The sequence below is a fragment of the Mercenaria mercenaria genome, chromosome 1 (assembly GCF_021730395.1).
Source record: "Mercenaria mercenaria strain notata chromosome 1, MADL_Memer_1, whole genome shotgun sequence".
NCBI classification, from domain to species: Eukaryota; Metazoa; Mollusca; class Bivalvia; order Venerida; family Veneridae; genus Mercenaria; species Mercenaria mercenaria.
In genome coordinates, this window is record NC_069361.1 from 86,177,300 (window position 1) to 86,201,491 (window position 24,192).

At 34.4% G+C, this 24,192-nt stretch overlaps 1 protein-coding gene and 1 long non-coding RNA gene across 3 annotated transcripts in view; one reads left to right on the forward strand and one right to left on the reverse strand.

Annotated features, from left to right (window-relative positions):
- The window catches only part of LOC123531647 (carbonic anhydrase 7-like), a 45,484-nt gene that overhangs the window by 12,041 nt on the left and 9,251 nt on the right, over positions 1 to 24,192 (forward strand). For both annotated transcript variants that reach the window (XM_045312790.2, XM_045312800.2), the window contains 2 exons: positions 23,576 to 23,614; positions 23,981 to 24,151. In XM_045312790.2, coding sequence (XP_045168725.2) covers positions 23,576 to 23,614; positions 23,981 to 24,151 — 210 coding nt within the window. The remainder of the gene's footprint in view (positions 1 to 23,575; positions 23,615 to 23,980; positions 24,152 to 24,192) is intronic.
- On the reverse strand, positions 13,741 to 22,201 carry LOC128559950 (uncharacterized). The gene is made up of 4 exons (XR_008372806.1): positions 21,004 to 22,201; positions 20,153 to 20,209; positions 19,724 to 19,750; positions 13,741 to 16,438 (listed from the first exon to the last, which is right to left on the reverse strand). It is a non-coding gene; the product is annotated as an uncharacterized LOC128559950 (long non-coding RNA).

Consider the following 24,192-nt stretch of genomic DNA (forward strand, 5'->3'; position numbering starts at 1 on the left):
CCAATGAATTTAGTTCAGAATGTAATTTTTGTCACTACGATGAAATTTGTTTTAATTGCGTTGCTTGCTGATAGACTGGTAAAACAATTCTCAAAAATTTACAAAATTTTAAAAAGGTATTTTATCAAATGGCAGACAGTAAATAAAATTACGGGTATTAAACTGAACATGGTATTTTATCATCAGATGTATGTATATGTAGATATAAAGTCTTCGTCTGTGTTCCCCTTGGAGACAAGATTTATTCGCACCAGAGGATAACACTGCCAAGAAATTTAAAGATATGCTGTGCCTTGATAACTTGGCGAAAACTTTAAGATTAATGTCTTAAAAATAAAACGAATCCCTGTGGTTACGTGTTTCAGTTTTTGTGTTTTGAGAAATTCCCCACACTTTGACCATAGTACATAGTACGATTACATTGTCCGTATCCGTTATAAAGGTCTATTACGCTACGCATAGGATCTGACAACGAGCTATTGATAGCCTCGTTCTGACGACCCTTCCGCTAGCCAATCAAAAGCTAACTTACAAAATTCTGCAAGCTTTAAAAAGCCTTGGCTTTTGATATCTACAATTTTTATGTCGAAAGATGTCAGATAGCCGGTTAGCTCGGTCGATAGGGCACTTGCTCTGTAAGCGAGAGGTCCCAGGTTCGAGCCCTGGATTGACTGCATTTCTCTTACTCTTTGACATTCGAACAAGTTGTCTGATTGGTTAGAATAGAAATAGATTTGCGAAAATAAAAATAGCAATACTGGAAATCCAAAATATACAGAAGACGAACGTGAATGGGTCGTTCTCAGATCTTCGTTTAGAAGATCAAGTACTTCAGTCAGATTGCCTTTTGTTTTGCATTTTGCCGGACTACCTTCATTTAATATGCATGACATAACACAGTTCTATAAATAGCGTGAACAAAAACTACACTCAGTCTTTTTTTAACACAAATAATCTGTTAAAACTTTGAAGACTTCATATAATAAAAAAAGACAAACAAAAAGGTGAAAGTATATAATCAAAGGGTCATTATAACAGTAGCTAGATCTGGGATTTTTTATTCGGTTCTAGTGGATTTTACCAGGTCGGATAACACGCGGCGCTCGCGCGCCTCGTATTATCCAATCTGGCAAGATTTTATCGAGCTAGATACAGCATACCAGATCGTGCTTCTATTAAGATAACGCTATTATATATGCTGGAGACATGAAAAAGTCGTGAGGAAGTGTATAGCACAAAAAAAACATAATTCTTGTCAAAACGCAGTTCGAATTATCTTATTTATATTTATTAAAATGACGTGCGGTAATGAGCGGAAGTGCAAAGGGCAAGAATCATATCTTTGTGTAAATTGCTTTTTCATAATCGTTCTACAGATTTTATCCGGACCATAACTTTTACGTTGAAACAACTAAATGCATCTTTTGCAAACTTGTCATAATGACGTTTGGCAATTAAATAATACAGAGCACAAGAACCATAACTTGATTTTCTATTAAATCCCTATCATATTTATCATTTTTATTTCTCTAGTCCACTGAAGGACAATGAAAAATCAACTATTAACTGCAGGTAACTAGCGGAGGTACAGAGCACAATAAATTACCTAAGTTTCGTCTTTTGTGCAAGCAATCATATTGCGACTTTTAATGGGAACTTGGTAAAATGATAGATGTTAATTCGGGGAAGGACAAAGATTTGACGCTTGGTTTTGATTTCATCTCCCTTTTTGTACCTTATACATGTTTTTCAAAATGTCTGATCTTACACTGTGTATCTGTCACGTATGGGAAAGTACTGCCTTTTTGCATGTACAGTATGCACCTTTAGCATATTTGAAACTACCGTTCAGTAACGAAACTGTGTGCAACATGCACATCTTTTGTGTATAGGAAAATATTGTTACAGTACTTTGCCTTTGTTCTAGTACAGTATGCTTCATATGCGTATTTGACAGTATTCTATCAGTAACTTAACTGTGTGCAAGGACATAAACATTTTTCGCGTATAGGAAAGTATTGTTACAGTAATTTCCCTTTGTTCTAGTACAGTATGCATGATTCGCATATTTGACAGTACTGTTTCAGTAACTTAACTGTGTGCAAGAATATGCACATCTTTCGCGTATAGGAAAGTATTGTAATAATAATTTGCCTTTGTTTCTAGTACAGCATGCATCATTCGCGTATTTGACAGCATTGTTTCAGTAACTTAACTGTGCAAAAACATCAAACAAATCTTTCGCGTAGAGGTAAGTACTTTTAAATTTATTGCCTTTGTGCAAGCGCATCTTTCGCGTATTATGACCTAAGACCACAATTATTTTACTATATGTTCTATATAGACACTGGACACTATTGCAATTTTGCGTGCATTCCAATCCCCTTCCCCACCCCAAAAGAACCTGCACTCATCAGAACTATTCAAGAGAAACAAACCTAGTCACAAACATGGGATTTATAAAACCATCTTGAACCAAATCACATGCGTCTAAAGAAATTCTCTAAATGGCCACAAACAGGCAAAACTGGCTCTGTCAGAAAATCATGTTATGCATATTCTGACATTCTCATTCATGTACCTATTATTTCATACCTCCTCTGTTTAATTGTGTCATTTATTGCAGGTCTTTCACTATAAACTCCATCAATATTCGCCATCAAATAGAGGAACACTTCCTTATTGTGGTCGGCCAAGGGCACATAACTGTGCTCATGTTCCTATTCTTATCTAAAATAAAAAGCGGCACGTTTCCCTATTATCCAAATCAACTTGTGTGGGACTAAATTACCTGCGGCCATAAAACATCTGGACATGGTTGAAGCTAGTCATTATAATTCTGACTGAATTCTTAAACAGTTTAAATGATTGAAAGTATGTGCAACATATGTCTCGAAACGATTTGACTGCAAAGAAAGTGTGAAATATGAAACCAATTCCCCTCACAGCAACTTTTCTGTGAACATTTATACCACAGTCTCCTTTTCCAACACTTAAAGTTTCAAAATGTGATATTAGACCTGTAAACCAAGTCTTACAAATGTAAATTGTGCCATAACATACAGACATACAGTTTAAATCACGAAAATATCAATCATAAAGCAGTCTGTTCATATTTCTTGCATTACTGGCTTCTAGATCTGAAGAAAAGTTTACTGTTATCAAGTTAAATTAACTATAATCTGAACCGAATATACTCACAGGGAATACTACGGAAGAGCATTAGTGACATGGGCGTTTTATTTATTAACTCGAAATTTCGAGATACTAAGTCGAAATTTCGAGTTAATAACTTCCTATCTTGCTCTTTTATCTGCAAAATGTAATGGACGACTTTTGACTCTTCGCAGTGGAATCACTTATCTACACATTCATATATTGTACCCAACATGGAGCGACTTGAACATATACTACCATACGTCAATGTATGACCTACCCCATAGCCTCTAGAGCTACTCCAGATTTCAAACTGTATCCAGAATATATACCTGCATCTACATGTATAGTATGTTCAGGTGGTTGGGGCTCGAACTAGGTCGACAACCTTCCAGATATGGTCAAAATAGCGAAATATTCTAAGTTTAAACACTTCCCTGTCACATTCTATAAACTCTCCTAAAAATCTAGATCTATCTAGATACCAAATCTTAGTCATACTCATTACTACACGTTCATGTAGGGTGTCTATATTCCCTTGCCATATGAGCTCAAACTAGGTCGAAAACCTTCCAGACTTAAACATGGTTTAAATAGTGATATTTTTATGAGCAAACGCTGCCCGGGCAACTTAATCATATGACCCGATGGATACAAAGGGTACTTAATATTTGCCAGAACTCGAAACTTAGACTTGATAACTCGCAATTTTGACTTAATAACTCGTAAATCGAAATTTCGACTTAGAAAGTCGAAATTTTGAAATACGTGAATCGAAATTTCGACTTAGTTACTCGAATTTCGACTAAGTAACTCGAAATGTCGAGATAGGCCAATCGAAATTTCGAGTTACTGAGTCGATGTTCGACTTAGTAACTCGAAATGTCGAGATAGTAAATCGAAATTCACATTTCGAGTTCATAGATAACATACACCTGGCACTTATCCTCTTCCATAGAATACGGCTTAGTGCACAAACTATTATGAACAAAATCATATCTATTTTGATGGTAGTTGTATAAGAATGTAATCTCAACTCCACACTTACTTTAAATAGCAGTCATTATGAAGAAACTGGCTGAAATAATGTCATTGTACTATAATCCTATTTTCTGGCTTTTTCCGCTTGCCTTTGCAATTAAACGAAGTATATTAAGTTTTACAATATCACCGAAAAGTACCTAATAATTGTTTTAAAACATCTACAAAGCAATAATTTTTTACCCATTCACATTATCAAACAATTGTTTTGGTAAATTTGAGAATTTGTAGACCTATTCGCGGTGTATATACAAAGGCGGTCAATACCCATCTATATTGTCCGAGCTCTCTCATTTCAGGTTTTTTGGATACTGAAATATAAGAAAACCAACCGGATATGTAATAACACAATTCAAGACCTCATATATGATGATTTATACTCAATTATGGGTTGAGATGCAAGTCTAGTGACCTTCTGCCTGTTTTCTTCCAAAATCAATTAATATATGCCAGTTGCAGGCGCAGTATGTTCAGTTTTCAAGTCCTTGAACTGTTTGCATTTGCTCAAATTATGATAATACATATATATATATATATTCTTCCATTCAGTATGTGTGTACTTTGTAATGTCAAGTAACCAAGGGAGCAATTTCGTGTAAAGAAGGAGAGAAAAAATATGTATCCGACTCCAGGTCAGATTTCTTAGGCGCGGCTTAAATTTCTAAAATAAAAATCATGAAAATATCAAATTGCGGCATTTGTAATACACTATTTTCTTTCTTTTTTTGCATGCCGGTTTCAAACATAAAACAGATAAAACTTGATAAAAATGCATTTCATGCGTGAAAACCTGCAAATTTAGAAACTTTCAAGAAATATATAAACTGAAAGTAGGGTTTTTCATATTTTTCAACTGGATGTATACATTCAACAAAAACTGAAGTATATCAGCAAATGCAATGAATAATCTAAATATTTATCAGATTTCTTTGTTAACATGCCATTCCCTGTCAAAATTACAGCAATGCAGATTGAAAATAATAAAAATATTACCAATTGACTGTCTGAGTTATCTGTCCATATCAGGCCTAAGACCACAAACAACACCCTCACCCCACTCTAAGTATCTGCACTCAACAAAATATTCAAGAGAAAGAATTCTAGCCACAATAAAACTGGGATTGACCGGCTCTTTTTTTCCATCAAATTAAACCAAATCACATGCGTATGAAGAATACTCTCTAAATGGCCACAGAAAGGCAAAACTAGCTTTATTAGGCTGATCACTACCAAATAGAATGTAAGCCTCCGCAGGTCTAGTCACAAGTAGTCCAAATATAAATAGTACTAATCTTTTTTCCTTTCCTAGTGCATTTTCTCGGCAGCAACGTGCTTACTTTTACCCTACCGCGTTTCAGTATGTATCACTTTGCATTCTAATGAAATCGGCATGCTCCTATCGCATGCTAGATAAAAATGGCGGCGTAAGAATTTAATGTCACGAAAAGAGAAATTGAAAGAAGCGAAAAGTAGTAAATTCAGCGGGTTGTATTTAACGAACTGTAGTTTTCTTATATAAAAGTTAACACCCCCTTTTCTTTTTGTTTTTCTAAAGTAGCGATCTAGTTCTTTATGGGAATATAAGTGTCTGAAAATCTGATATGCTAGAAAATGTCGAAACACCGTTATGAAGTGAGTGATTTTATATGAAATAAAGAACAGCTGGATTTAGTGGTGTTCAGCCTATAAGGGGCAATACATGTTATTTTCTGAAACCCCTCGAAAATGAATGGAAATGCCATTAATCTATTCTTTATGATGTAAAACGGTAACAAATGGCTGAAAACGCTTAAATTTCTTGTGTTTTTGGAATTTAGATCGAATTTTCGACCAGGTGGCACTATTTTGGTTCGTTTTAGGACCTAGTAAATGTCTTTTCTCGCATTTTAGCACTTCAGTTGTCTAAATAATATTGAAATTAGCATGTTTCTGAATGAAAATGACAAACATCATAACGATTAAATGGATGTTAAATGTAAATTCCACGAATAAGGTAAAATTAATTGAAATATTGCTTGCACAGGGCTAAATTTTGCATATTTTTGGGGATGGGGGTGACCTGTAATGAATTGTCATTTCTCTACATTTTCTCAATATTTTGCACCAAAACAAAGCAGAATCATTGTGAAATAAGTGTACCTTGAGAATGAATGCAAATTCATGGAAAAATCAAACAAAAATTTTCTCTTATAGGCTGATCACTACCAAATAGAATGTAAGCCTCCGCAGGTCTAGTCACAAGTAGTCCAAATATAAATAGTACTAATCTTTTTTCCTTTCCTAGTGCATTTTCTCGGCAGCAACGTGCTTACTTTTACCCTACCGCGTTTCAGTATGTATCACTTTGCATTCTAATGAAATCGGCATGTTCCTATCGCATGCTAGATAAAAATGACGGCGTAAGAATTTAATGTCACGAAAAGAGAAATTGAAAGAAGCGAAAAGTAGTAAATTCAGCGGATTGTATTTAACGAACTGTAGTTTTCTTATATAAAAGTTAACACCCCCTTTTCTTTTTGTTTTTCTAAAGTAGCGATCTAGTTCTTTATGGGAATATAAGTGTCTGAAAATCTGATATGCTAGAAAATGTCGAAACACCGTTATGAAGTGAGTGGATTTTATATGAAATAAAGAACAGCTGGATTTAGTGGTGTTCAGCCTATAAGAGTCATGTTATGCATGTTCTGACATTCTTATTCTGTCAAACCAAACTGTAAATGTACCTACTATTTGATATCTCCTCTATTTAATAATGCCATTTAGTGCAGGCCTTTCACTCAGAACTTCATAGATATTCACCATCAAATAGAGGAACTATTTTCCGCGTAACCACTACCTTATTATTATATCATTAAATAACTGTGCTCTAGCACAAGATCACTGTGCAGTTATTTTTAAGGTTTTTAAGGGGGTTTGGAATGCATGCAAAATTGCAATAGTGTCCAATGTCTATATGGAACATACAGTGTGGTCTTATGCCTGATATTCTTGTGCTAATTTAAAAAGTATTATTGCAGTATTTTGCCTCTTCCGTGGATAGAATATACTGTCACAGTAATATGCCTCTGTGCAAGTAAAATGAATATCTTCTTTCTTTAGGAAATATGGATTAAGTAAATGTACGGTTAGAAGAACTGAAAATAAATATTCAAAGGTTATATAGCAATAAGTAATTCAAGGTTTAGATATTATCGCTGAGACTAAACAAGTTATATCAGTCTTCAGTATGATGCGACGGAAGCAAGAAGTAATGGAAACCAGCATTGTCGCGTTGTTTCCTTCGGCTTGTAGACATGGACCCGATGATATGCTTGTTACATTCCTAGTGTTTCATTGTAAGATTACAGTGTTTTACTCATTGAAATTGATTTAATTTATGTTAAACACTTTTCATCGCAGGTTTGTCCACTTCAAGATATAGCAAGAAATATTTTCATACTGTATTACCTTTCTGATGTCATGGGGGCGAGATAATATCGTCTATGTTATGCTTTTCAGTAAAAATACTGGAATATATCAGTGAAATAGAAATTATATATTTGCTGTTTCAAAGCAGTGAAAATATCAGTTTTTATTTTTCACTAGTAAGGAACTACACTCTAATGCGGAAGAATATGCATGAGATTTATAAACAATCGGAAAGTTTGATAATCGTATTAATTACATGACCTGTACAACATAATTATTTACTCATTAGAAAGAGATGCGTTTTTTTTTTTCTTCTCATGTCCTTCTCATCGTTCTTTTAGGGAAGTTATTGGTAGTTGCAAGATATAGAGGGTATTTGTTAGTTTCAGTTTAAGATTGAATTAGCTTTCCCTAGTGACCACCAGGTGCAATATGTTCAGGGCGACATAGCCACGAGTGAAAATGAAAGATATGGCGTTCATAAGTGAAAGATATTTTGATTTAAAGCAACACAAACAAACTTCTTTCTATTTCATGTTTTGATTTACCCATTTTATAGTTTCTTACCAGTGAAAAATATATTTGACATTTTTCACTGTGAAAATACCAGAAATTCTTCGCTCTAATATTTCGATAATTCACTGAAAAGCAGTGTAATAAAAAAAAAATTAATGCCTAGTTGCTATTTTTTGCAACATTTGTTATTTCGCCACCTTAAAGTATTCTTTTTAATTTGCATGCCGCATTAGTTACATATACCTTGATATAATTATCCATTATCTGTCTTTGTCATAAATGTATATTGGTATGTAGTAAAATGCATTTACTATGCTGGCTGCCAATAAACACTTAAAAATGCAAAATAGACCAATTAAACCAAGGTGAACATAAGTATCCCTTTGATTTCTCTTGCAAACATTCCCTAATGTTCGGGTCCTATTTTTCATTTAGCTTCAAAATGGATACTTCTCTAAAATAATAAAATGCCTTCTTTTTTTCAATCTGTTCTTAACTAAACAATTAACACCCAATTTGTTATTTTGTCAGTACCTTAAAACGTACTGAATTGGGATTTGTATGATATTTTACTATTTTATAGTAAAAATATCAAAATAAACACCCCTGTATTCCTGTAGATTGTAATCAACTGTTCTTTGTTTTTTGTGGGGTTTTTTAAACAACTTTTACATTTTCTGGTCCTTTGAGATCATGGAGTTCATTCAATTCAATGTTGCACTTTCCATTCCCTCTCATGAACAGACTCAAACCGAGTCTGCTATTATTTTGCTTGTTTGCATTGTATGCTTCCAGAGAGTCCTCATACATATTTTATTTTATATGTATTTTTTTTTTACTTTTAAAATTTGGGATGTGGTAGTAAAATGAATAAAATTATATCTTACATAATTTTGAAATCTTCAAATGGTATTTACATCATGTTGATATTAATGTTTGCTTAATTAAAAAAACTTTCATCAGCTTTAATGACACTGGCTACATAACAAAAGGCGAGTTAGCTGTTTTCAAAGGAAGGATTCGTCCTGGTGTAAAAAACATTCGTTAATGACATGTATAATACATCCCACACAAAACGAGAGATCAACAAAATTGTATAATGTCAATTTGAAATATAAAATATATTTGAAATTGAAAAAAAAACACGCAATCTCTCCATATACGAACATAAAAATATACGCACCATCGCAATAAAATGTATAACAAATCTAAAAACTTCATGGAACTATTTGGCATTTCTTCAACAGGGAGTTGCAGTTTGTAGCCGTAATGTTCATTGCGGGAGATTGCACGCGCGATGTTATTTTTAGCGTGACGTCATTACAGTTTTATGTTACGAAGCTAAATATCGTTGTCATCTAGACGTTATATATTCGTCGTTGTGCGGCCTAAATACATAAGCGTACCTTGTGGGGGGGGGGGGGGGGGGTGCGGCGGAGGGGTATATGAACTCGTCTGTGTATGGCCTAAATACAGGGGCGGTGCAGTGAACTGTCATTCTGCGGCCTGAATACACAGCTTTAGCAAAAAGACATGTTGGGAGAGTGGGTCTGGGAAAATACATAAGCGTACCTAGGCCGGCTGGGTGTACCTCAGGGAGGAGGTTTATGTGAACTCGTCTGTTTTTGGCCTAAGTACAGGGGCGGAGCAGTGAACAGGTCATTGTGCTTCTTGAATACACAACTTGAGCAGAAAGGTGGGAGAGGGGCTGGGAGAATACATAAGCGTACCGGGGGGTGGGGGTGGTATGTGAACTCGTCTGGTTATGGCCTAAATACAGGGGCGGAGCAGTGAAGACAGGGGAGGGGGTAGGGGTCTGGGAGATTAAATACAGTGTGTAGCTTAAATACAGGAGGGGTATGAGAACTCTTTACGGCCCAAATGTTATCTGCACATTATATACTTGTCGTTGTGTGGCCTAAATACATAAGTGTATACATGGGGTATGTGAATTTGTCTGTTTATGGCTTAAATACAGGGGCGGAGCAGTGAGCAGCCTTAATACACAGCTTGAGCAGAAAGACAGGGTGGGGTACGGGTCTGGGATACTAAATAGAGTGTGGAACTTAAATACATTAATGGAGCTGGGGGGAGTGAACTAGTGTGGCCTGAATACACTGCTTGAGCTTCCAGAGATGTGGGGGTGGGGGTGGGGTAAAGTAAATTTGTCTGTGTGCAGCATAAATACATTGATGAAGCAGGTTGCGGGAGGATGGGCAGCCTAAATACACACATGGAGCAGGTTGGGGAAGGTGTCTGGATCATCTCTCCCCACCCACCCCAAATTTGCAAGGGGGCTGGATATGCTCCCACCACCCCTATATTTCAACCAAAAAACTGATTTGTCTCTGAACGACAGTATATAACTGATCAGAAATTAACGTGATGTCTATTTTTAACAATGGAATTTAAAGAACGAGGAAATTATGGGTTAGCATAGCTTGCAAGTCCCCTCCCAACCCTCGCCTCCTCAAACGCCCAACGATGAGATATCTGTTACAATAATGAAATGTGATTATGCAATTCCTGTAACTGTTTAAGGAGCTCAACACCATCTTCTTTCTAAGGATGTCATAAAATAGACATATTTAGTATTAATATACTTCCATTATATTATATTATATAAGTAATTTTTACTACCCCAAGACCAATTTTCTCATTAAATACTTTTTAAGAAATCATAAAAAGATTGATATGAAAAAGGAAATACAGATGTCACAGCATGAGAAAATGACCCCTCTGATACATTGAAAGTACTCTTATCAACTGCATGAGTAGAGAAAGTTGGACACTGGACACGTATACTTTCCACTAATGTGACCAATAGCATACAAAATACATTTGTTTATATTTTTAAAAAACTGATATAAAACCAAAAAATTGTAGATATCACAGCGTGAGAAAATGTGTCCAACACAGGACCCCTTGCCTACAAGGAAAGTACTCTACGGACTGTGCAAAGTGGTTACTGGACACATACTTTCTCCTAATGTGACCAATAGCATAGCATGACTTCATATAATAAAATATAACAAATATTTCAACTACCGCCCTTAGAGAACTGTAATAACAAAACTGAGCATGAAATCTTTAAATATCAGCTACATGCTGCACCACAATTTATGAAATATCTATCAAGTATGTGTACAACAGATTATTCTAAAAGCAGCATGAAAGCTCATTGTATTTTTTCTATCTCCTTTCCTGAAAATTAAAACTTGGGAAACACCTTATGAAATTTTTCAGATTTTACATATTATGTTAGAGAATTATTATTATAAGGACTATTGGGAATGTATATTTTACTACTTTTTATAAAATTACGTAATTACCTCCATTAAATATTAAAAAAACTTCAAAAGTGGACTAGTTCTTTTGATTTTTTTACAATTTCTAGTTTTAAATTTGCATTTGTAACATATTGGGATTTTTCAACAACCAGAAACAAAAGACAAGTTTAAAAACAGTTTTTAGCTTCAGTAATGTGCGGGAATTAATCTATTCCCAAGCACCCAAGAATAACAATGGGACTTAATAATAATTTAAAAGACTTGCATTTCTTATTTATTCTGTCCAAATATGTATTTGTCAATGCAATATTTTACAACTTTAATACAATAGTGCTTAGATTCATAGAACCTCTTGCAAAATATGTTAAATTAATTTATACTCATGCTAGACAAACGCTTTCTTAGTCTGGCAAACAGGAAAGGGAAATAAAATACTGAAAATACTTTCAGTAAAATCTGATTTGTATCAAGGAATAGGTGCCACAATAAAATGTAAATGACCAGTTATTTAAGTTTGAAATAAATGTATTGCCTGAGCAAAATCAGATTTGTACTTCTCCTCTTCGTAGACCTATCTGTATGTTTTCATAGCATACCCTGGCTTGCTCTGATGTACGATTCTGTAGCATCATACAGTTATGGTTATATTCATATTCATGTAAAAGAAAACATGAATAATGTACATATATTTCATATTTAGTTCATACAACTACCAAAAGTTCATACCATATCCATTTAATTAAGCCCAAATTTACATTTTGTAATTGTTTTTGTATTTGTTAATCTTACAATTGTATCACTTAGTCAGGAAATACAATAATTAAAAGGTCTTCCAGGAACTGAAATGACATCTTCATGAAATATTTCACAACATACACGTAGATCTAGGCCCCCGAACCAACGTCAAGGTGGGAGATTCTTATCGGGGGATTTTAGAACCTTATGCTGCGGATGAGTTTGTAACTGTTTGAATGAATAAATTTGCTTGTTTCAAATTTGTTCATTTTGAAAGAAGGATATATATTATAAATTCATGATAACTATACTTCATAAATGTTCTAAGTGTGAGCATACCAAATTTCAAAATACTTCATACAGACAATTTGGTGTGAGACTTACAGCCCTTGTGTCATAAACTATGTATTATGATATTGATGACTATATTAAATCTGTAACAAATCCATGTGGAGATAACAGAGAGACAGTGAAAAGGTTTCATGGCCCGGACACGGAACAGTCAAAGACACCAGATAAAGTAAGATAGCTCTCAATATCAAAAGGAAAGTTCAGCTGAAAATCAGTATAAAATTCAAATACTGGTACAATTCCAACAGAGATATAAACCCATAAATGTTTGTCTCCTGTGTTGACCAAGTGAATGTATAATTCTAACACAAACTGATTAATTTTCCTATTGAAAAAAAAAGCTGAAAACAGCGAATTATTGTATCATTCTTTTTTTTTGACATCACAATTATTACATCACAGCGTCAAACAGCATAGCGGTGCACTTGAAAATAAACTCATTCAAAACGGACAAATATTTAATGAATGTCATCAAGGATGTACATTAAAATCCTTGGTAATGTGTTAGAATCGAAATAATATTTCTCACTTATCAGACAGAAAATTCTCTATTTTTAGAAATGCTGGAAAATCTTATCTCACATGGGTTATTCCACACTCCTGTGACGGACTACTTCATACACTGAATATACATATTATGTATGTAAAATAATTAAAAATCAGGTACCTTTATCTTTTCTCTCCGTTCCTTATAGTGTATTTCTCGATTCAAAATTCGTTACTTTATGATAAGAAGGTACTGTTACCCTACAAACGATAAAACTAAAGCGGAACTTTGTAATTGTGCGTCACTGAAATGTCATGACGTCTCTTCTGCTCACTGACGTCCATTTCCCACATTTTAAATAGTTTCATATTTTCATGTTTTGTTTTTATTGTTTCTGTTGTGGTAAGTGAGAAATAAAATCCATCATTGGTGTTCGGTGAAGATCGGAAATCCCAACCCTCGGGACAGCCTCGTTTAAGACTCGAGCGGTGCGCCCTAGGGTTGGGATTTTCTGATCTTAACCGATGACTAATGATTCTCTATATATCTCATTTAGTGATTTGCTCTAGAATAAAATCATCGTCATTCAGATACGTATTATTATAACACTCAGGCTGTGCCATCGTGATGTAATTCCTTCGCATCTGAACTCAAAATCATGATTTATTCAGCGACAAATCACTACATGAGATATATTATTTTCTTAAACAAATTCAATACAAGCATTGATCATTGAAGAAATAGTGAATATGAAAGTAACTGTAGAATATTCAAGAAATGAATGGTCATTTTTGCCAGAATACTTACCTTGATCATACTACACACTGATCTTCTAAATCACCTTGAATACACTGAGTTACAGAAGTCATCCAATTTTTTTTTATGATATTGCTATTTGGGTTCCATGCAATAGTACGGAGCTGTTTCTCTGCTGTTCAATGAAATACTTCCTGAATAAGATTTAACAACTACAGCATAATGTAATAACTGAAAAAGAAAACTGAAACCAACAGAATTAAAAAAGCTACTCGAGTAGTCAGTTTTCTAAGCACAAGCAAAGTTGTGAATGACACCCTTTTCAACATAACAGGTGCCAGAAACAACCCAGTAAGTGCAAAGAATATTACTCCACTGTTATTTCCATTTCTCCTTATTAGGCAAGGCTGGGTCATGCCAGGTACAGGCTTGCTCTACCCCGAATGACTGATGAATGTGATGATACAAAACAACTTTCCTGATGTACATTTCTTTCCAGAGGAAAAGCTATTATGAGTGCATAATGTTGATTGTTCTGCCCAAATGGCTTCCCATGCATGTATCAATATCTGAAGACATACCTTGGTTCTCTAGCTTCATTACAACTTGGACATTTGCATGGAAACTGCCCTTATCACTTACCAAATCTGTAGACATGGCATCACACAACTAGTATAGAAACAAAGCTTGATTTTTCCATTCCATAGCTACTTGTGCTGTTACTACATCTTTGACTCATGGCAGGTCATTGCAAGTTTTTATGTGTACTTCTATTGATATTTAAAAACGAAACTTTGGCAACAAAATATTAACCATTTAAGTTAAAACAAGGTAACTTTCAATTTAAATGACATTGCTTTTTCTGAAGACTTCATAGCTTTGCACAGTTAATGTATATCACTGCGTGACATTTATCACCACTGACAGAATTTTGTATATACATCAAAATTCATTATCTGTATTACAGCTAGTTTCAATCAGAAAGTGGCTTTGTTATTTCCATATTAACAGCTGTCCGTAAGACTGTGCACTCCACTATTCGGAGATTTGACAGTAAATGAATATATGTCTGAATAAGAGACCTCTACATTAAAAGGAAGATACACCAAGGGACATAATTCCATCAAATACAAAAATTAGAGTTATTAGGATTGTTACAACAGATGCAGATGATGATGATAAAAATTTATTTTATGCTAACTAATGAAATACTGTATTCTATCAGGTAAATATTTTCATATCTTATCACTCACACTGTGACAATATGAAATCTATATTTTCACACTGTGAGAGATATAGCTCCACCCCCTCATTACATTGTGTACATCACATTACGCGCTCGTGAAATATTTGAAATTTTCTCACTTCTCAATGAGATATATTCCATATTCACTCAAAACAAACAAATATCCTCTATATATTTTGAGTTTCAAGTCATTATCTTATATAGTACCAAAGTTATGTCCAGAAAATGAAGTTTGTAAAAAATTGAATAGAAGGGGCATAATTCAGTCAAAAATACAAATCAGAGTTATGGGGATTGTTACCACACATGCAGATGATGATGATAAAGATACATTTTAAGTTTCAAGTCTTTATCTTATATTGCATTAAAGTAAAATCCAGAAGCAAGGATTGCAAAAAAGTTTAAGTACAAAATGGGCATAATTCTGTCAAAAACACAATTAGAGTTATGGGGTATGTAGCCACACATGCAAATGATTATAAACAAATACTTTTAATATCAAGTCATTATCTTTTAAAGTACCAAAGATATGTCTATAAACGAAGCTTTCAAAAAAAAAATAACATGAAAATAATTCAAAGTATAACTCATTGGTGACCTTGACCTTGGATATAATTGGCCCAGTCCCTATACATACTTTGTTTGTATGCTGGACAATGTTTATGTGAACTTACAGTATGATATAAGCAAAAGTAACAAAGTATGACAGAAAAACAAAGGTTGCCGAAAAACTTTAACCTTAAAAATCAACTAAGTATAAGACCTTGGTGGCCTTGACCTTGGGTATAATGGGCCCAGTCCCTATACATACTTTGTTTGTATGCTGTTCAATGTTTATGTAAAGTTACAGTATGATATAAGGAATAGTAAGAAAGATATGACAGAAAAACAAAGGTTGCCAAAAAACTTTAACACTGACGCCCACACCGGGGCAAGTAGTATAGCCCCCCTATTATCCGAAGGTGGAGCTATGTTTGATATTCATTCTAAGTATTACAGTTAAAATGCAGTACATTACCTCTGTTTAGCACGTGAGTGCAATTAAGGATATGGAACTAAATACTTTTCTTTCAAATCAATGCTAATACAACATATAATGATATACATGCATACATCACTAAAAATCACTGGTAAACTTGAAATTTTTTAGTAGCACTGATTTCGAAAAATAATTTTTACTCAACGCCAGGTGATATACATTGAAATCTGTGTACACTCAAACTGCTTTGAAAAAAAGCAATGCAGAAATACATAAAAACTAGAACTGTTAAGGCATACTCATTCATCAGTTATACATTACCTGTTCAACAGAGGAAATATTCTACAGAAGAAAAAATATATAAATGTAGTTATTCATAATAACTGTCTGCATCATTAATGTTTCATAATACATACATACAACAACTGTATCATTCTCTTCCTTGGTTGAGGACCATTTCCCATATTCTCATTCTACAATAAATGTAACAGCATAATTGCAAGGTGATTATAACAACAGTACAACTGCACATTAATTATCCCATATTATTTTTAACTGTAATTCCTGACTAACAAATATCTAGTGAGTTATTCTACATGCCATGTAATACAATCAGACAGCTTCGATTAAGAGAACGTCCTTTATATAAATACTACATTAAAATGAGGAAGCACTCAATTTCTTGTACGACAAAAAATGATTTGTTGTCACATCAAATTCAAAAACTTTGTACAAAGTATGCGAAGGAATTATATTACAAGGGTGCAAAAAAGAGTGATAATAATAATACCCATCAGAAATACAGTGGGTTGAAGTCAGCGGCCTTAACCACTTGGCAACAAAGGCCCGAGACAAGAGCAAAGATTAATTATCTGACCTTATACAAGTTCCCTCATATGTTTTATAACTGTATTTTTTTAACAACACATTCCTTACATTTTCAAAAGCTTCAAGTTTTAAACTTCTTCTCAAGTCACATGAATGCTGCATCTCTCCATACCTGAAGTTTTTAAATTTATTGGCTGGATCAGTTTTAAAGGAAAAGAAAAACCTGCATTCATATTGAATAATGTGTTCCATAAAAATAGTTTATAAGCCAAATATGAAACAATTTCAAAAAAACGTTTTGGAGATAGAAACTTGCATGTAAAACTTTAACCAGGATTTTCTAAGTCTAAAAGGGGACATAATTTGCTCAAAATACAAGTCATAAGTTATGGGACTTGCCCCAGTGAGGTTGGTAATTGATTTAGAGAAATAAGTTTCAAAGTTATATGCCTTTTAGTAATAGCTGTATGTACTTGCAAGCAAAACTTTAACCAGAATTTTCTAAGTCCACAAGGCAGTCTGAAGGACAGCTAAATCCCCCGCCACTGTTATGGATAGTGAAAGGATAAACATTTGACCTTAAGCTGTGAACCTGACTTTGAACTGATATAGCTGACTCATAAATTCTGCTCAACGTCTTGATGAGGTGATCATTTGACCCAAGTTTCATGAAAATCCTTCAAGGGGTTTAGGAGAGACAGAGCTAAAACCTTTGACCTTGAGTTGACATGGCTGACTCATGAGCTCTTGATGAGGTGATCATTTGACCAAAGTTTGATGAAAATCTTTCAAGGGGTTTAGGAGATACAGAGCGGACACAAAATGGAAGGCTGAAACATTTGACCCTCATTTGTGACCTTGACCTTGAGCCAGCATGGCTCATGAGTTCTGCACATCCTCTTGATGAGGTGATCATTTCACCCAAGTTTGATGGAAATCCTTCAAGGGGTTTAGGAGATATAGAGCGGACACAAAATGATAGGCTCAAACCTTTGACCTTAAGTTGTGACCTTGACCTTGAGCTAGCATGGCTGACTCATGGGTTCAGGGTGAGTAGAATAGCTAGACTATTCTTCGAACAGTTGAGCTAATAATTGTCGTATATGGTCAGAACAATACCAGAGATTTTCAGACAAAAGATGGAAAATAGATAAGACAAACACTGATCCTGTATAAATCAAGACAATAATTCTGTATAAGCTTTTGTGAGACTGGAGAAGTCTTGCATTTTATGGCAATGTGTAATGGTATTGTTGTGACCATGCAGCAAAAAATATCTTTGATATAGTTACATACCAATGACTTCAGATGGAGAATTGGAGATCATGACAAAGTTTCAAAGCCACAAGGTGTGACACTGACATGAGAAGGACAACTCTCTATATTTCAAAAAGTAAAGCTACATGTATATATTAAATATATGAATGAATGCCACTTTTGTGTTTATACAGATTCAAATAAATTTTGGACTTCTTCATTGCTCTGTAAGGGTCACAAGCAATTGAGCACGATTCATGGACTAGCAAATTTGATTTCTGCTTGTATAATCAATAATCACCCAAAAAGTGGCATTTAATTCTTAATAATTTTCAACTACTTCAGACTTTCTTACCTACCTAGCTGGACAGTAAACGTTTGTCTGAACACATGCCAGAAACAGATATACCAGTCCTGTGTTTCCTAGGGAAAAACCATGTCTAAAATAGAACAAGTAATTTCAACTTACCACTGTTCATCCCCATTGGTGTCCAGACCAAATCTAATGCTTGCAACAGGCTTAAAAACACACAAACAATGATATAGGAAGACAACAGCATCCTGTAACACTCAAAATTGAGAACACATTACATTTCATTTACACTTCCTGTCAAAATGATAAAATCAAGTTTTATTTTTAAATTTAATTTAAATTTTCCAAGAAATGGTAAATCATACAAAAGTCTTACTTAGAAAATAATGGTTCAATGATAAAATTAAGAGCATTTTATCTATTTCACCATAACAAATGGTATGAAGAATTTTGTAACTTAAAGAAAGATTTATACAGCTTTTGATGGTTCCGAGCAGGATGGCAATTACTGCAGACAATAATCCTTGACATGTTGAAATGGAAAAAATATATATATACTGAACAGTTAACTGTTGTTGAATGAAGTAATTTTCTTTTTATTCATGTATGCATTCAGGCTGTGCAACCTGTGTCATACTAATATATTTCCTTCTCACTGTAGTTGCAGATTATGATCTCATTCAACAAAAATCACTGTTTTATTTATGTCAATTTATTCCCTAAACTAGAGCTGCTTTTGAGAACAGCTCATGTCTCCAACAACTGCCTAATCATCTAAATAGTAAGTCAGCCTTTATATATGTATTACTGTTTACTTACAGCACATGCACATGAAGGATTTGGCTAGTTATCAAACTTGGACAAGCACTTATTGGCAAACTCATTTTGTTCAAGTTTTGTGAAGATTGGGTGAGAAATGTTTGACTTAAGAGTGCTGACAATGTTTGTGGCAGGCACACAGACAGGAGTAAATCAATGTCTTCCATACCACTGTGTGGTGGGAGACATAATGATATGTACAAGGAACTTTTAACTTTCATTTTTCTATTTAAAACTTAAAAAGTAAATATGGGCTGCGCCATGAGAAAACCAACATAGTGTGCCCACGACCAGCATGGATCCAGACCGGCCTGCGCATCCACGCGGTCTGATCAGGATCCATGCTGTTCACTTTCAAAGCCTATTGCAATTAGAGAAACTGTTAGCAACAGCATGCACCCTGCGCAGGCTGGACTGGATTTATGCTGCTAACAAAGCCATTATGTTGGTTTTCCCATGGTCCGGCTCATTATGGCATTACTGGAATATGAATGTCTTGATACAACATGTGAAAATAAAATACTACTGAACATTTACTTACCAACCCTGCATTCTCAGTTGACAGAACCTAACAAATAGAAAACAAATTTCATTAAAATTTATGTTATCTTTGAAAAATAAAACAACACATTAATCATTTCATTCCAAACATCAACATTACAGTGATATCATACAAAACTTAAACAGAAATATCCACAATTGACTTTATAAGTTCTATTTGTTAAACTGAAGGTGGTCAATCACATAAAAAGTTTTGATGCAATTTTCACTATTCACATAGTCTGTCAGACACTTTTCAAGGATCAAACAGATTCATTACTTAAGAAAAGAAATTCCCATAAGTCTACCTTGGTTAGGCAAGCAGAATAGGAAAATCACATTCTAAAGGTTAAAGAGCAATAAGCATCAAATAGAAATATAACTTTAAACAGGAATGTTAAACTTCCTTTAAATCTTACTTTACAATTACCTGGAGCAGCTCTTCCTTTTCAAACCCCAACAGTTCTTCAAGAACACAGGCCTGAAACTGAAGAAAATATAGGTAATATATCAATCTCATGCCAATACATTTAAATATATAATATGTAATATTGTACTGTTAAGTCTTTATCCATTAGAGGAGTTTTTACAGTAACATCCAGTATATATGTGGGAGACATTGGTGTGGTGCCTTACAAGTTATTGCCAGTCTACAAGCAGTTCAAATGCAACAGATCAAACAGCATTTTCATGTTGTCACTTTGTGGGTATGTTTCAAGGATGATAACAAATACTGTAACACAACATTGGATATATATTTTCACCTTACTTTATTATAATCAATTGTGAATTGTTTCAAAACTCAGTAACATCACTTGAGCCTGAAATTCTATTCAAAAGCCATTATATAAAAGTATGTATATGAAAATAGACCTCCCCTTTCTATAGAAGAGGGAGTGGGGGTGTGTCTTTTTTCATATACAAACTTCCATGGCTTTTACATAGAATTTCAGGCTCCTCTGGTAAGATAATCATTGATTAATAAGTAATTATCAATGTTTTCAATTTAGTACCAGTTACAGATCAGATAACTGGATTACTTTCGAGATGTATCACTTCATCAGGCAAATGTCACACTAAGGATACAAAATATATAATTATCTACTGGCTCAATTTCTTACCAATTCTAACCATGTCCTTGCATTGTATTTTATTTATAACATAACGTAAAGATACATGTATTATGTATACTTTTGAAACTTTGAACTTAGTTCTTCTGTGATTACTAACTAGTGTACTACATACCAGTATGTAGCATTATACATATTTTGAAAAACTCACAGGAAAAGCTATCTCCTTCACACAACCAACCAAACAAATCTGAAACAAGACAATAACTCAATAAGACTCAAATTTTTTACTCTCTATACACCTGTCAAATTCTGTTAGATGACATATTAATTAAACATCTGAGTGTGAATCTACTGTTTTTTTTACTTTCTTTGGAAAGTGTAAAGAAATGTATACTAACAGCCTTAACTTTCTTACATCCACCTGCAAATTAACAATTTGACACAAAGGGAAGTAAATTGCACTGTCAGGACCCATAGTGTATGCATTTCGGATAAACATAATTAAATTTTCCTAAATATTTGGTGGAAAAAATTTACCCTACTTTTGAAACACATCATGTTCACCTTAGAATACCATTCCAGTTCTCACATTTAGAAGGTTAAATTATGTCACAAAATTACAGATGTTAATTAACATTTAAATTATATGGGTTCAAAGACCAATTAATCAAGGTCATCACTATAAATACATCAAGTAATCATTGCAATACCAAGTTTTTCTTACAAAAAATTACCTAACTTGTTTGAATTTTCCCCCCAGTTATTGTAATACAGTAGATGGTACAGTTCATTTGTTATTGTTGAGATGCATGCCTTACTGACACAAATTATAGGTAATATGTCTACTTTCCATCTCTGATGGTGGAGGAAAAGAGGCAGTTAAGGAGCCCTTCAGAGCATTCTTTCGTCATAAGCATGCAAATGTTTAGAACTAACTTAATACTTCAGCGCGCTCGGTTTTTTATACTGGATTTGGACGGGAGCAAAAACGCCGCAACTATGAAAAAAAATATATAAAAAAACAGCATTTAGAGTTTTGGAAGCCAGGACTAGTTTAGAACCATCGTCCTTTAATTGTAAGCCAGTTGGATGGCTTCCTCACTGACTTCTTTATCTTTGCCGTAATATGTAATATCAAGAGCAAAAAAGAACAACATCCATGGTTCGAGGGAGGAGCAAAAGGGGTTACCAGCAAGCTGAACCTAACCATATTTCACCATTCCCCACTCATACTCCAACAACCTCCCTCAGATATTTTACATCCCCACCCACTTCCTAGTTACCTTAAATGAAAATTGAAAATAAAATGTAAAATGGTGAATGTTAAGGTAAAATGAGCATGCATATGTACACACATCTAATATTTTGGACTACAACCTCCTGAGCCTCAAAATGCCCCCCCACCCCCCTCCCCTTCCCATTAGGTACCTCCAAATACCCCTTTCTCTCCAATTTGTCTTTAAAAAGTACGACATCCTCAGGTTTGACCTGCTTCCACAATATATGAACAAAATACACTCCCTCAAGGCACCCCGCTTCCCATTATCTGTAAATTACACCCCACCCCCTCCAAACCCATCCCTCAATTGCTTAGTTGTAGTATCTAAGTTGCTAGCATGAGGGGGGGGGGGCTAAGGTTTTTATACTTGGTTGCGTCGTACCAGTCGTGAAAAATGGTACTGGTAGTTCTAGTCTTCCTGACAGGCCAAATCAGTAAGGTCAGTGATGGTTGTACCAAGTTGTACATTAAGGCCGGGGGGGGTGGAATTAGGCAGGGAGGGGGGGGTAAATTAAGCATGGAAGAGGGGAGTAAATAAAGCCAGGAGGGGGTAAAATTAAGCACAGGAGGAGGGGGGTGGGGATTAAGCACGGGAGGGAGGATGGGGGGGGTAAATTAATCCCAAATACAGCAGCATTTCATTTCTTATGAATGTTTTGATAGATACTTGAAAGAATGCAACATCAATTTACACAGAAGACTACGTCTATATTTTACATACAATTGCGTTAGTATACTTATAAGGTCAAATCAAACATATAAACATATATACACAAAATTTATCGTTAAAACTATCACCAGAAAGCAGAAAAATACGTTTAGAATACATTTTTGCGCCCTTTGCAGCCGCCATTTTGATCAGCTACTGATCATGTGACCACAGCGCGTGCAATCTCCCGCAATGAACATTACGGCTACAAACTGCAACTCCCTTCTTCAACATAGATATTGCGATGTCACGATATTGTGACGTCATAACGCAATGTAAGTGACGTTGAACGGGTAATAGTTTTACACGTGGCTAAAATATAATATATGGTGTTCACTCGTTGAAATATATTTCGACCTTACTTTGAAACAAACAAATATCCTCTTTGTCATGTTTGTGGTATAATAACGTTTGCACGTCAACGGTGTTTTAAGTAGATGACGATGATTGAAATAACATTATCTATAAAAGCTAGTAATGATGTATTTATATTGCACATAAATTGTCCAATATTATAATGTCTACAAATGGCAAACAAACATCGTAAACACATCATGTTTGTGAAGCAATAAAACATGAAAACATAGTGTACATTTATTTTTTTCGGAAAGGCCTCTGTAGATCTATGTTCCTAGATTTGACATTTAGTTGTGAATGCAGCTCTACATACGCAGTAAGATCTTTATCTAGCCCATATAAGAATATTTGCTGAGGATTTTCTAGACTTGAATTAGTATTCGATGGTAAGTCATTTTGTTGGTACATCTTAAAATTAATTGCTTTGTTTTGCAGCGTCGGCTCCAACCTATTGGAGCTATGGTGTCAATGACGGTAAGAACAATTAACAATGTTTTTTACTTTACGACGATATAAAAAGACATTTATTGACATATAGGTGCCGAGTCTCATTTTCCTTGCTACACCGAAATTACACATGTTGTCAGAATTTCAAAATGAATCTCGAAATTTAGTTTACAAGACCCTCGCCGTAGATTCTTTATTGAAAATTAAAGTAAATTAAAGAATTTCAAGATGTCAGTTCGTTTAGCATATATGTTTCTTTTGAAAACAGAATTAATATCTGTTAACTATAACTGAATTCAGACATATGAAAAATATATATATGAAAAGTGTGCAAATAAATATGAGAGATATATTCACTTTCTGTTATTTTTCTGATAATCAAAAAACCAACAGGGCCGGGAAAATGGCCGGAACTGTTTCCTGACATGTGCGCAGGAAAGTATCAATCTCCAATTGACATTCGGCCTATCGACACGGTGTATAACCGACAGTTAACAAATTTCGTCTTCTACCACCCACAACGAGAGACAGCAAAATTTATAGCGAAAAATAATGGACATTCAAGTATGTATCATTCTCCGAGGTAATTGTTTTTAAGTAACTTT